Source organism: Chiloscyllium plagiosum, unplaced genomic scaffold (assembly GCF_037043375.1).
Source record: "Chiloscyllium plagiosum isolate Xiang-an unplaced genomic scaffold, Cpla_swu_hap1 HiC_scaffold_26, whole genome shotgun sequence".
Classification (NCBI taxonomy): domain Eukaryota; kingdom Metazoa; phylum Chordata; class Chondrichthyes; order Orectolobiformes; family Hemiscylliidae; genus Chiloscyllium; species Chiloscyllium plagiosum.
In genome coordinates this window covers 9,180,040-9,195,759 of record NW_028270164.1, presented here as the reverse complement: position 1 = coordinate 9,195,759, position 15,720 = coordinate 9,180,040, and the positions used below count along the sequence as shown (strand labels likewise).

General features: G+C 41.5%; 1 protein-coding gene across 5 annotated transcripts in view; it reads right to left on the bottom strand.

Moving 5' to 3' along the window:
- Nucleotides 1-15,720, bottom strand: part of dstyk (dual serine/threonine and tyrosine protein kinase) — a 136,172-nt gene that overhangs the window by 91,736 nt on the left and 28,716 nt on the right. For all 5 annotated transcript variants that reach the window (XM_087973463.1, XM_043716404.2, XM_043716403.2 and 2 more), the window contains exon 2: nucleotides 3,537-3,925. In XM_087973463.1, coding sequence (XP_087829589.1) covers nucleotides 3,537-3,925 — 389 coding nt within the window. The remainder of the gene's footprint in view (nucleotides 1-3,536; nucleotides 3,926-15,720) is intronic.

Sequence of the window (15,720 nt, the reverse complement as noted above, 5' to 3'; positions counted from 1 at the left end):
AATTAGGGATGGGGAATAAATGTTATCCTCGCAAGAGATGAACACATGCCACAAACAAATAAAATACACACATTTTCTAAAAGTGTTTTTCCTGCCACACGTGTTCACCCAAAACATGTTCCTGTTAACTCTCAACACATGCTGAATAATTATCAGAATTTAAAAAGGATAGCATGGCAAATGAAATAACTAGAGAATATTTGTTGAGCAAGTCATGAGCTAAGTTGTTTGCTGATAGGTTTGTGGAAGCAAATTCAAAATTTAAATGGAGAACTGGATAAATTTTAAGCGGGACATGCAGAGTCAGAGTGTCCAGGGAAACTATAAAAATCAAACCGCACACATTTTATTAGCTTACTTCACTAGGCTTACACTGTGCTGATCTGTTCAGTGCTTAAAAAAGTCACTGAGCAACAATGTTTTTACTAGGAAATGTTTTAAAATCGGCTTGAGAGAGAAAAGCTTCTGTTAATTATGAAAAGAACACCTAAAATATGATGCAACTTTCACATGGAGCTGATGCACAGCACGATGAGTGAACATAGAAGAGAAGGAAAACAATTTTGAAGTTATAAAATGGCACCTAAAACGATTCTTGCTCTATTAATGCTGATTAATGTTAGCTATATTTTGAATTCGACTGCAGCTGCACAAAGATAGAAGATGCACAAATACTTCCACAATTTCAGGGACTAAATCCTTGAATTCTGATCCTAACAGCATTGACACCCTAAGGATTGATGCAGTTCAAGAACCATCACCTTGTCTATGACAATTTATCTGGCACCGCCTTGGATTTACAATGGAAATAGACATGGAAGCTGGAGAGGTTGGGGAAATAAACATTGATATCTGAAAACAGTTCACATTACAGAAGAGGTGGTGCTGGAGGTCTTAAAAAGTGTTAGAAGTCAGTCTCAGGGATCTGATCAAGTGCATCCTAGGGTATTGTGGGAAGCTAGGGAAGAAATTGAGGTTGCTAGCAGAATTGTGCCCGCCATCTGCAGCCATGGGCACAAATATCCCAAGTTTTCATGACGGAATAGCCCTGCGCATCAGTGCAAAAGCTAAGGTTGAAGCTCTCAACGCAATCTTCAGCGAGAAACGTCAATCCATCTCACCATCCTCCAGTGGTCCCCAGCATGACAGATACCAGTCTCGCATCCAATTTGATTCACTCAACATGATATCAAGAAACTGCAAAGTTAGCAGGGACTGACAACATTCCAGCAAAAGTACTGAAGGCTTGTACTCCAGAACTTGCTGCTCCTCTAACTAAGCCCTTTAGTGTAGTTAAAACACTGGCATCTACTTGACAAAGTGGAAAATTGCACAGGTTTGTCCTGTACATTTAAAAAAAAAAAGGACAAATCCAAACCAACCAGTTACCACCCCAGAGTCTTACATGCTTCAATCAGATCACCTCTCATTGTTAAACTCCACTGAGAATAGGCCCATCATCTTATGCAATGAAAGTTGAGCAAAGTGAATCACTTTAGCGGGAATAACAGAAGACTACACAAAATGAAGGGTTTCAATTCTGGAAGGGATGCAGGAGCAAAGGGACTGGGACATCTGTTTGCAAAAATCATTGAAGGTAGCAGGAAAAGGTCGCGAGCACAGTGAATGAAACGTATGGAACCCCAGGCTCTCTCAATACAGTATAGAGTACAAAAAACAAGGAAATTACATTAAGCTTGGAAAAAGTATTAGTTTATCATCAGCTGGAGTAATGCATCCAAGTCTTGGGCACCATATTTTAGGAAAGTTCTGGAAGTACCGAAGGCGGAAAGGAAAGGATTCATGAAAATGATTCTAGGGATGAGGTTATTCAGTGGTGAGCAAAGATGGTAAAGGTTGAGATTTAACCTTTCCTTCTACAAGGGAAGCAGAGGAGATCAGAAAGGTATTTGAAATTATAAGGCTTCTGGATGGACTAAGGATGGGGAAAAATCTGTGGCAATTAATAGACCAATCAAAAACCAGCAGGAACAGATTGAAGGTAATTGTCAAAAGCAGCAATGCAAACATTCATGCAGTGAACAGCAGTTTGCATCCAAAACACATTACCAAGAACGTTGTGGAGGCGATCATCTAAGGTTTGAAAAAGGGAATTGAAGCATTTTCTCAGAAAGATGTGGGGGGAGAGGCAAGAAAATAATAGACAGGAGCATTAACTGCCTGTGTTTCAGGTTGAATGGCTTCCTGCACTGTCTGCATTCTATATATAGAGCTTTAAAAACCCGATGCACTTTAAAAGCTGCAGGACACTCATGGCTCAGTCACCCAAACCTCTTCATTATATTGAACCTCTGTCCAAACCCAAACTACTCATTACACTAAAGGTCAAAGAAGCCATCGAGTTGCACAAAAGCTGCTACAAAAATGATAATCCACAGACTGCAGCAGTTCAAGGTCAGAACTCACCATTCCAATCAAGGTTAATTTGAAATGGGCATTAAATGTCAGTGTTAATTTTGAATTCTTAAAGTGGGAACCATTATTGTCAGTCATCTTGTCAGGGCACTTGTTTCATCTCTCAATGCTGCATGCAGAAGTCATTTCATCCTGGACCCAAGATATGTTTTTAGGTTTCTTTCAGTTTAAAAGTTGGATTTTCTCAAAGCATTTTCTGGGTAAGAAAGGGCCAAAGATTTCAAATGTAAATATATTCTTCCTTTCCATGTGTTCCTAACATCATTTGAAATCAGCTACCAATGAAAAGGTGCCAAACTGTGCAATCATGTTCTCTCTGCAACTCAAAAAAGTGGTCAATAAAGTCATTGCAGAGTTAATCTAACTTGGACTTGATGTGAGAATAGCTCTGCTGGCTGACATCCATCTTCTTCAGGTTACAAGATGAGAATTTTAAGAATAAAGAGCAACGGGAACAATGATAGATCCTGGAATAGTTGAATTGGGTACAGAAACAGAATGGTCTTCTATTCTGCACTCTTCAGGGCAGAAGTGACTCAGTGAAAAGATTCACATACATGCAGGAACAGAGCATAAAAATGAACTCTTCACACCAACCCCTTCATTCAACCAAACGTTTGATGTCAAGTCCTCCTTTCCAATCCATCTTCATAATTGCTTTCATTTCTCTACAGTTCAAAGATCTATTCACTTTAAAGGTGTTCCTAATGAAATATCCATTCCCCTTTGTCTAAAATAAAGAAATTTATCCTCAAAGGACTCTGGATGAATCAGCCTCTTGTCACAAGACTAGTCCTCAAAACTCCTAACTGAAAAGCCAGGAAAAACAAACATCCATTCTGCCAAACCTCCTCAACACTATGCTCAATAAGATCACCTCTCAGTCTTCTAAACACCAGAGAGTAAATTCCCAAACCCAGATGATCAGTACAAAAGCGCATTGCGGATGTTGGAAAGCTGAGGTACATTGCTCAAAATACTCTGCAGCTCAAGCAGCAATTTATTTCTAACACTGCAGGCTGGTGATCTTTCTACAGAACTAGGAATGAAGACGACAATAGAAATAAAAAGATCTCACAACATCTTAAAAATTACATTACCTGCAACAACGGATGATGCAATGTTACCTCCAGATGTGCTGCACGATGTGCGGGATCCTGACTATCATCTTGGATTTCCAGGTCCTCCTCAGGAATTGTTTCCCATTTGCCCTGGTGTGCTGCCAGGTGATGAACCAACACATATTGACCAGGCAAGGCCAGGCTAATACTGGTCCTCTTTCCATGGGTAAACTTCAACCGTCTCCTTTTACATTTCTTCTCATTGCTGCTCCTGATGACTGGCAAGAGTTTTTCACCCAAGAGACTGTTTAGTACATGACACTTGGCCCCACAGTTCTGACCCAGGATCATAATACATGGAAAAGAGCCCACTGTTGCCTGCAGGTACTCCTCTTCATGCCGTGGGAATGATATGCAGCTCAAAGAACCTTTAAAAAAAAGAGAAAGTGGCAACATTACAAACATCCTGGGTGTTACGATGAAATAGAAAATGAACTGGACCAGTCATTTAAATAGCATGGTTAGAACAATTGGACAGACACTGGATTTTCTACAAAACAAAATTCACCAATTCCCCAAAGTCACCGTCCACAAGGCTCAAGTCAGAAATGTGATCAAATATTCTCTATTTAATTACATGAATGCAGACTCAACAAAACCCAAAGCAGCAAGACCGTATCAGAACCCCGAGAGTCAGGGAAGAGGCTATTTCGTCCATCAAGTCTGCACCAACCAACCCGAAGAGCACCCCACCCTACCCTGTAACCCTGTCAATACCATGATTAATCAACCAAATGGGCATATCTTTGGACTGTGGGAGGAAACCAGAGCACCCAGAGGAAAAACACAGACACAGGGAGAATGTGCAAACTCCACACAGATTGTTGCCCAAGGGTGGGTTTGAACCCAGATCCCTGGCACAGAAGCAGCAGTGCTAATCACTGAGCCTCAAGACTGCCCAACCTAGCAGGACAAAGCAACCCATTCACTACATCCACCATCTACAACATGGATTTATTTATGCTTGTCATATGCACCAGGATATAGTGAAAAGTATTGTACTGCATGCTGACCACACAAATCATACCTTACAAAAGTACATCAGGGTACTAGAACAGATGCACTGCAGCAACTCTGCAAGGCTACTTCAACATCTTCCAAACCTTCAATATTAAGTAGTTTGAAGAACAAGGGTAGCAAATACATGGCAACACCAGCACTTAATTCCCCAAGTCACAAACCATCCTCAAATCTGAATTCTAACAGTCATTCTTTTATTGTGACTCGGTCAAAATCCAGAATCTCTCTCCTCAAAATAAAGCAGTCTATCTATCCCATGTGCAAGACTTCAAAAGACAATTCATCACGAGCTGCTCAAGGGTAATGAGGCACACATATCAAGTGGTGGCAGCTTAACCAGTGACAGCCATATTCCATAACTGATCAAAATAAACTGGCAAATTTCCCAGGATGCTGTTCATAAATAAGTCTCAAATGAATAATGCTGAAAAGACAACTGCAGATCCGGAAATCTGAAAAAGAAAATTATTGGAAAATCTCAGGTCTCACAGCATCTGCGGAGAGAAATCAGACTTAATGTTTTGGATCCAGCAACCCTTCTTCAGAACTGATGGCAGGGAAGAAAATAGGGTTAATCAAGAGGATAGGGTGTCATATTGACGATTCATTTGATGCTTGGTGAGTTTCAGATTTTCAGTTGATGGGCTCCAGTTGCCTTTGACCATGGACATACAATCCCTTCACACGTCCATTCCCATCAAGATGATCTCAAGGATCTCCAATTCTTCTGAGAATATGCCTGAATGAACCACAAACCAACGCTTGACTCTGCCTGGCTGAATTCATCCTCGCCCTGAGCAAATTCTTTTAACCCATCTCACTTTCTGCAGGTCAAAGGGGTTGTCATGAGTACCCACACTGACCCCAGTTATACTTGTTTCTTTGTGGGGTACATGGAACATTCCTTGTTCCAGTCCTACTTTGGATCCCAACCACAAATATTTCTCAAGTTTCTCGATGGCATCATCAGTGCTGCTTCCCTCTTGTCTGGAATTGGAAAAGTTTATTAATTTTGCTTCTAATTTCCACCCCGCTGTCACCTTCACCTGGTCCATCTGACATCTCCCTTCCTTGACATCTGTTTCCATTTCTGGGGATATTGGTGGTCAAGCTATCCATGACAAACCCACAAACTTCCACAGTTACCTTGGCTGCACATCCTCACCCACCATCCTCAAAAGGACACCATCCCATGCTTCCAGTTCCTCCAGCAAGTCTGTTCTGATGATGCCAACTTCAGCAAAGGGGTCTTCAAATGCCCTCAGCTGCATCCAACCCATCACCCACACTTCAACCCTCCCAACAGCAATAAGAGTCTCTCTTGTCTTCATCTACAACCCCACCATCATCCACATTCAGACAAATCCCCTCCCATTCCCTTCACTTTTCAGCCTTCTGCAAGGACCATTCCCTCCAGGACACACTGATCCACTGTTCCTTCACTTCCAATACATTCCCATGGCATTTTCCCCTGAAATGCCAGACATTCTAACATCTGCACATTTCATTCCTCTCTCCTTACGATCCAAGGGCCAAACACACCTTCCGTATGAATCAGCACTTCACCTGCACTTCATACAATCTTGTCTACTGTATTTGCTGTTCACAATGTGGTCTCCTCTAGTTGGGAAAGTTAAAAGGTAGACTGGATGACTGCTTCTCAGAGCACCTCCGTTCTATCCACAGAAATGACTGAGGTTCCAGTTTCCTGCCACTTCAACACCACCCCTTCCCCTCACCAACATCTCTCTTCCTCAAGTTAGCTGCAGTGCTCAAGTATAGCTGAACCAAACCTGGAAGAGCAGCACCTTATTTTCTGCCTGAGAACTCTGCAGCCTTCTATACCCAAAATCAACAATGAGGGGTGGAGCACCTTGCGCCATGCTTTCCGTCACACTCACATACTAGTCCTCATCTTCACATGGATTGCTACCACACAATCCATTGTCAACTACTAATAGTCCGCAGTAACAGCTACTCATTCTCCTAAGCTGGTCTTTATCCACTCCTTTGCCTGTCCAACTGTCATTTTCTTTCTCTCTCTGAGCTCCATCTCCACCTATCGGTAATTTCCCCTCCCCCATCTCCCTTTCCTATGCAAAAACCCTCCTTTTACTAGCTGTTAGTTCTGAAGAACACAGTCACTGGACCTTAAATGTTAATGCTGATTTCTATCCATTTATGTTGATGTTTTCCAGCAATTTCCATTAATGCAGCAAAGACTTGGTTACTCCAGTCATCTAATGGCTCTGATAAAGGATGGTTGTGGGTATATCCTCCACACACTGGACAGCTCATTCAGCCACTTCAGAAAAAGCAATTAAGAATCTAACTGGAATCACCTAAATCCAGACTAAAGAAAGAGAGCAGGTTCCCTCCCAAACATGACATTGCAACAAAGTGTCTTTAATAGTGTCAGACAATGCACTCTGAAAATGACAAGACAATTACATAACAAAATATTGTTGAGCTAAATAATGAAAAAGGAATCAGTTTAGATATCATGACTCTGATGTTCAGTTGTTGGCGAGTTTATGAATTGAAAATATCAACTTTTGTTACAGAAATTTATCAGGTAGGAGTCATGCTGAATCTGATATCTAATGAATGCAAACTGCGACTAATTCATTTTACTAAACCAACTTTCAAATTATAGATACGAAAGAAACTGAAAGTTGACAAGATATTTTCCTTCATTTGCACTGACCTGAGAAACTTAGAAGGGGGGTGTCAAGATAGAGCACATGGTCCACTTGACCAACTGAACACTAGCTTAAAAATGAATTCAAATGAATGGGATTATTTGTGGTCTGGCTTTCTGAAATCACCTTACTCACTCTTTTATGAATTGTGTAAGTTGCAGACGAAAATTTACAATTGCATTTGTATTGATGACCAGAACCTCAGTGCCATGTTCACTCCATGCAATTTGTGTTGGCTGTTTCAAACAAGAATTCAGTTATTACCATGTCCTGTTTTTGATGTCTGCCCCCATAATAATTTTTCTTCCTTCCAGATGATTTATCACCACCCTTTTTGGGAATGATGATTCAATTTGCAGCCATCACCCATCAGGCAGGGCAGTAACTTGTGCATTTTATTTCTTCATTCACTTGTTCAGACACATGGATCTTTTACTGAAACTCCAGAACAGATTAATTTGTACCTGAGCCTGTTAGTTAAAAGCTTGGGATGCTTAATTCATACATGCAGCAACTGAAGCAGCCCCAGTCACAGCACTGACACTAATTGCATCAAGCTCCAAACTAATTGAAAAGAAAAACAAAATCTTCAGGTTGGTCCTGGTGCACAACACTATTGCATAACCCAAAGCTTAGCTTAAAATTGATAGCACAACAAACTAAAATAGCAAACCAGTATCTTTTTCCATATTCGCCCAAGTACCAGCTTGGATGAATTGGCCATATTCTAACCAAAAGAGAAAGTGCTGGAAAATCACAGCAGATCTGGCAGCATCTGTAAGGACAGAAAACAGCTGACGTTTTGAGTCTAACTGACCCTTTGTCAAAGCTGGCCACATTCTAAATTATGCCTCAATGTTACAACTTCAAACTTGTTGACTTGTCAATACATTAACAGTGCTACATTGCTGGACTTGCCATTTTGCAAGCTGAAAGAAAACCCAGATCCTTCCATTAAACAATGTCATAAGTCATGCGACAACAGGTTTACTCAAAATTATATTGCTTTTGTCCAGAATAACAATGATGATGTCTAATTAAAGTCCAGATTACTTGTTCAACTAGTGTTGCACCTAAATCAAAATGTGCTGGACAGCCCCAGGAATTTTAGCGCCATCTGTAGAGTAAAAACTTTAACGTTTCAAATGCAGTCATCCTTTGGCAGAACTGCATCGTGAGTTAGATTAATAGATGGAAACAATACTCACAACGAGCAAGAGAAAAATAGGACACAGATAAAAGGATTATTGATAGTAAGCTGGTGAAGTAGTAAAGCTGAATAGTTGACAACAACTATGAATAATTGAAAGCGAGTTGGTTGTACTGTTAATGAGTATTTTTGTGTTTCATCTGTGCAAAAGATGGCAATGTGACTTCAGATAAGCCCTACACTGATTTGACAGACATTGTTAGTGCAGGAAACCATGGAGCTCTCTGAAAGGTTATCTGGTGACAATGTCATCGTGTGTGAAATTGACATTTCGATCTCATTAGATTCAATGCATGCCTTCATTCGATCGCCGCTAAAGTTGATGCAAACTAAAGACAAATTTAAGGTTTGGAGCTGTCGCTTAGCTGAGTCATTGACATGCTTTGAAGTCACTTCTGCATTTAGAAAAACCAATCAGTTTCGTTTTCGTGCAGAATAGCCTGGCATACACAAGATATTTGTTTACAACAGATGCTTCTGATCAGTTAAGGTAATGCAGAAAAATTAATCTATGACTCAATGGTTGCCATCTCTCAATGTCACATAATTAATCACCGAGGTGTGCTGATAAAATTGCCGGGGGGTTAAGGCAGCTAGTGTGCTTGCCACATGGTCATTGAAAAAGTGAAGTGTTGCTGGTGGTGAGGATTGTTGTTGGTTGGGACACTGGGTCAACTCTTTCTTTAGAATTTGAGGATTTTTAACTCCCTATTTGATGGAAGCCACGTAATGGAGGTGCCGGTGTTGGACTGGGGTGGACAAGATCAGATGTCACAACACCAGGTTATAGTCCCAAAGGTTTATTTGAAATGCACAAAAACTTGCTGACAACTGAACAAATTCCTCACATGAATAACATTTTCTTATTACTTTTGCAGACAATTCCAGATACCCATTTTATAACAAGAAAGAAAGTGGGCACATAGTTACAAGTCAAGCACATACACATTTGCCCAGAAACAACAGCAAGATACTGCAAATGATGAAATATGAAATAGAAACAGAAAATGCTGGTCCAGTTAAAACAATTTCTGGCAGCGACAAATAGAACTTATGTTTGAAGCCAAATGTGACATGTTTTTTGAAGTAGAAATCATATGGGACTCAATGCTAACTCAGTTTGTCTCTACAAATGCTGTTGGACCTACTAAATTTCTCTAAAGCTTGCTCAGAAACAGGCATGATTTTCACTGCATCTAGACAACGCCAACTGTTGTAATTTAACTGGGGGCCTGGGTGGTCCACATCGTGAAATACAGTGAGACTAAATGAATTCTAAAACTGTAGATGTGAATAATTGAAAGTGGGTTGATTGTGCTGTTATGTGTATTTTTGTGTTTCATCTGTGCAAAAGAGGGCAATGTGACTTCAGATAAGCTTTACACTGATTTGACAGACATTGCTAGTGCAGGAAACCATAGAGCTCTCTGTAAGGTAGTCTGATAAAAACTGCAGATTCATGGACTTAAACTCAGGTGTGTAAGTCCTAATAAAAAAAAAGGCTTCACATGCTGTTTCTGAATTAATCATAAATTCAATACAGGATATATTTCTTAGATACGTCAATGTGGACACTAATTTAACAGAAAGAAATTACAAAACTCAGATCAGCACAAACACATGAAATCATCGCACTCATGTAGAGTGCAAACTATTTTTTCATATTCTCCAAACAAAGTTAGTAGGAGAAAGTGAGGACTGCAGATGCTGGAGGTCAGAATCAGAGTGTGGCACTGAGAAAGCACAGCTGGTCAGACAGCATCCGAGGAGCAGGTGAATCTATCTTTCGGGCATAAGCTGTTCATCAGGAAACTTATGCCTGAAACGTCCATTCTCCTGCTCCTCGGATGCTGCCTGATTGCGTATTTCCAACACCATAATCTTCGAAACAAAGTTGGTAGTACAATACCTTTCACCTCCAAACAAAAAAGTACAATTTTTGTTTGAACTCTTATACCGAAATGCCAAAGCTAGCTCATTTTATGGTCTTCAACCCCTGCAAACTATTCATTACTTTCCATGGGAAACCATTCCAAAATATACATACCATCCAATAACAAAGATTCACAACTTCAATCTTAGTTGGTTCACAGCTCCTTCAAAGTGGAGGTGCTGGTGGATAGGACAGTGAACAGGTTTGGTATGCTTTCCTTCATTGGTCAGTGCACATAGTACAAGAATAGGAGGTCATATTGTGGTTGTTCATGACATAGGACTCCAAATACTGGGTGGCCTACCCAGTGTGCAATTCTATTCTCCCTGCTGTTGGAAGGCTTCAGAAAAAATTTACAAGGATGATGTCACGTTGCAGGGTTTGAGCTACAGGGAGAGGCGGAGTATGATTAGATTCCCTAGTGTGGAAACAGGCCCTTCAGCCCAACAAGTTCAAACCGACCCTCTGAATAGTAACCCACCCAGACCCATTTCCCTCTGACTAATACACCTAACATTATGGGCAATTTAGAATGGCTAATTCACCTGGCCTGCACATCTTTGGACTGTGGAAGGAAACCGGAGCAAACCCACACAGACAGTTGCCCAGGGCTGGAATTGAACCCGGGTCCCTGGTGCTATGAGGCTGTAGTGCTAACTACTGAGCCATCGTGCCGCCCAGAGTATGCTGAAGCGATTTTCCCCAGAGGCTCAGGGGTGACTTTACGGAGGTTTACAAAATCCTGAGGGGCATGGATAGGACAAATAGACAAGGGCTTTTCCCTGGGTGGAGGAGTCCAGAACTCCAGGGCATAGGTTTACGTGAGGGGGAAAGAGTTATGAGGGACTTAAAGGGCAACTTTTTCCACAGAGGATGGTGCATTTATGGAATGAGCTGAAGAAGGAAGTGGTGGAGCTGTTGTGACAATTGCGACATTTAAAAGGCATCTGGATGGGTATATCAAGAGGAAGGGCTTGGAGGGATATGGGCCAAATGCTGGTAAATAGGACTAAGATTAATTTAGAATATCTGGTCAGCATGGACAAGTTGGACCAAAGGGTCTGTTTCTGTGCCATATATCTCCGACTATTTACTTTTGTCTCATGAATCATTGAATCCCTAGTGTGGAAGTAGATCATTTGGCCCATCGAGTCCACAGCGACCCTTTGAACAGCATTCCACCCAGCCCCAACCCCTACCCTTTCCTTTTAACCCTGCATTGACCATAGCCAATCCATCTAACCTGCATATCTTTAGGCTATAGGAGGAAACCCACACAACCATGGGAAGAATAGGCAACTGCCTGTGTGGATTGTACACAAGGGTGGAATCGAACCCAGGTCCCTGGCACTGTGGGGCAGCCAGTGTTAACCACTGAGCCACTCCATGACAGTTCAATGATCTTTCACCAGACAATTTATTCCAAAAACACTGGAGCCAAACTGATTTCCCTGTCCAGCCCTCCCATGTAGTTCACCAGAAGGGCTAAGTTGCTTTTGACCCAATCCCGGGATCATACAACTCAGTACATGAAATGCACAAGACTGAAGGAATGTTCTTTTTACCTCCACAACATATATACCAGGAGGCTTTCAATGTTATTGCATGGACAAGTACCAGATGCACAGAGGTGATTTCTAGGAAAAATTACAAGTGCACCAAAATATAATGGAGTTAAATTCACATACAGTAACCATAACATGACAGAATTCACCCTTCAGTTTCAGAGGGAGAAACAAGATTCAGATGCAAAGGCATAACAATGAAGTAACGCTAACTACAAAGATAAGGGAGGAGCTGGCCAGAGATAACTGGAAGGGGAGCCCAGCAGTGGAGCAGCAACAGCAGGGGTTTCTGGGGGCAATTCAGGAGGCACAGCAGAAATTCACTCCAAGGGTGGAAATATACTAAAGGGAGAATGAGGCAAATAAGGCTGACAAGGAAAGCCAGGGACAGCATAAAAGCAAAAGAAAAAGCAAACCATGTGACAAAGATTAGTGGGAAACCAGAGGTTTGGGAAGCCTTTAAAAACCAGAGGAAAACTGAAAAAGCAATAAAGAGGGGAGACGATGAGATACAAGAGTAAGCTAACTAGCAATAAAAAGATTCTAAGAGAGATTTTTGTCATGATACCTAAAAGTTGAGAAAAGCATGAATAGACATTGGACTACTGGGAAAAAAAGAGGCTAAGTCAGAGTAATGGAGAGCGATGAAATGGCAGAGAAAATGAATAAGTACTTCTCATCAGTTTTCACAGGGGAAGACACCAACAGAATGTCAGAACTCCATGGGAGTCGGGACAGAGGTGTGTATGCAATGGACATCAGTAAGGAGAAGGTTCTGGGGAAGCTGAAAGATTGACGGTGGATAAATCACCCAGACCAGATGGAGTACACCTCAGAGTTCTGAAGGAAATATAAAGAGATTGCAGAGGCATTGGTGGTTACCTTTCAGCAATCAGTGGAGGCAGGGTGGGTGTCAGAGCAATGGAAAATGGCTATTGCAACACCATCTTAAAAGGGAGGCAGAAGACAGCAAGCTGTAAGCCATGCTTATAGTCATTTGCTACTACTACCTCTACTATTATCATCCAGCCCCTTCCATTCAGAAATACTTTCAGAGCCAATCCCAATCAGGTTCGCTTGGGTGATCATACCAGATATTGAAGCATATCACACCTACATGGTCTTGGGGAATCACGGAGTCAGGAAATAGTCTGCATAACAATTCCCCAGGATTAGGGCATGTACATTATCTCAGAGAATCATCTCATCCTACTGTTGTAACTGGGGTAACATATGGTTATTGGGGGAAGTAGCCAGAGTATATGTGAGCATTATCAACAGATCTGTATAAAGGGGATGTGTTTTCTTGGTTCAGGGCCTCATTTTGACTTTACTTCGCACGACCAGCAGAGAGTGTCAGAGAGGTCACTTAGGTTCTATAAGCTTTAATAACCTTTAACTGTTTGCAGACGTTGGTGGATGCAAATTGCATCTCGTGTGAAAAGAACCTAACAGTGACATGGTGCTGCACATGAGGCTGCTAAATAAGTGTCCATGAGCTTAGGGGCAAGGTACTGGCATAGATATGGTTTGGCTGACTGGCATAGGCACAGAGTAGGGATATAGGGGTCTGTTTCAGGATGGCAGCTGGCAAAACTATTGGACTTCCACAGGTGGGCAGTGTTGACAACAACTATTCATGTTATACATTCATGATCAGGACAAAGGAAGAAAGGGCATTGCTGCGAAGTCTGCAGATGACAAAAAAATAGGTGGAAGGGCAAGTAGTGCTAAAGCAGCAGATAAGCTGCAGAAGGTCTGGAAAGGCTCAGTGGACAAAGTAGTAGCAAATGAAATACAATGTGACAAAGTGGGAGTTTGTGCACTCTGATAGAACAAATAGGAGGTTCAAACTAATTTCCAAACAGGGAAAGGCTCAAGAAATCAGAAGCACAAAAGGGAGCCCTCAAAGTTCTCTTAAGGTGAACATGCAGGTTCAGTTGGCAGTTAGCAAGGCAAATGCAATGTTCATATTCGATTTGAGAGGTTAGAATACAACAGCAGATTGGCTGCTGAGGCTGTATAAGGCTCCAGTCAGACCGCATTTGGATCACAGAGCAGTTCTGGGTTCCATATCTAAACAAAGGATATGCTGGCCTTGGAGGTGACCCAGAGAAGGTTTACAATAATGATCCCTGTGACGAAGGACTGGTCATATGAGGAGTAGTCATTTACTCTAGGTCTGTATTCAATGGAGTTTAGAAGGACGAGTGGGGATCTGATTGAGACTTCTAGATTACTGACAGGCCTGGATAAAGTGGATGTGGAGATGTTTCCACTAATGGGAGAGACTAGATCCCAATGGCTCAGAAGGCATGCCCCTTGAGAACCAAGATGAGGAGGAATTTAGTCAGCCACAAAGCAGTGGATCTCTGGAACTCTTCACTTCAGAGACCAAGACACTGAGTACACTTAAGATAGAAATGGATAGGTTCTTGATGACTAATGGGAACAAGGGCTATGGGGAGAAGACAGGAGAATTGGGTTGAGAAAAAAAAAAAATCAGCCAAGATCTAATGGTGGAGCAGCCTCAACGGGCCGAGCTCTGCTCCCCTCTCATGGTCAGACTTGTGCATGCAACATTTCGTGCCTCAGATTAAAAACTACCCCAGGTTATACAGGGCAATGGCCTGCCCATCCACTACACTGAGTAATATATACCAGATATGTCCATCTGTCTTATCATACAGCAGTTGTGTACAATTTACCAAATACCCACTTGCCCTACTTTTTTCCCATTGAGACCCTTCCTTCCCCTAAAAGAATAGGCTGTGACTAGCAAGTAACTGTTCAGATACCAAAGACTTCCCTTGATCCTGTTCAAACAGGATTTTACATGGGTTAGCATAATCAATTTGAGAAAAGTGACATACACACACACAAAGCAAAAAAAAATTAGCAAGATCCATGGTCAAATCTTCCTGCTGCAAGCCAGAAAGGGCAGTAGCAAATGTGACGAACTGCTAAGATTAAAGCTTTGGTCAGTTCTGTTTTTAGTCCATCTGGAATAACTCCATAGTGTACGCCTTAAAAAAAAACTCAGTCAGCATGCTCCTCAGTGGGCTAAATAACTCACTCGCTACTGAAAAGGCAAAGCAATTTGCTTAAAATCACCACTATCCTTCTCCCAGTAAGTCTGCACCAAGATATTCCTGCACCTTTCAGCTGGTATTCATCCATCAATGTAACACTATCGATCCATGTACCCTCCCTATTGGAATTCAATGAGATTCAAACCAACACTGCAATTAACTTCAGGAATTATTAGAACTAGAAATAAAAATAGAAGCTGAAGGATAAAGCTAAGAATAGTCAAAATGTCCACTTTGCAAGAGAGGAATGCAAAGGGAAAAACAGACTAGCAAGTTTTCCCATTTCTGATGAGAGTTAGTGATGCACTCTGGAAGTGTAGACGGATACACAGATCCGAGCAAAAGCCAGGACCAAATTGAGTAGTGACAGTGCCACAAAGTAGCCTATCAGTCATGGCTTAATTGTTAGCACACTCCCTTCTGAGTCAGAAGGCTCAAAGTTCCACTCCAGGGTTTGAACACAAACATTAAGGCAGATACTGTTGTGCAGTTGAATTGCAACTGAAAAGTCATGCTATGTTGATTCATCACTCGTGTTTTATGTATTTGAGTATAGCCTATATAGTTTTAGGAATTAAATTAAACTATTCAACACATGATAGATTCCAACTTATTTCCATTGTATCAATTAATCTCCAAAG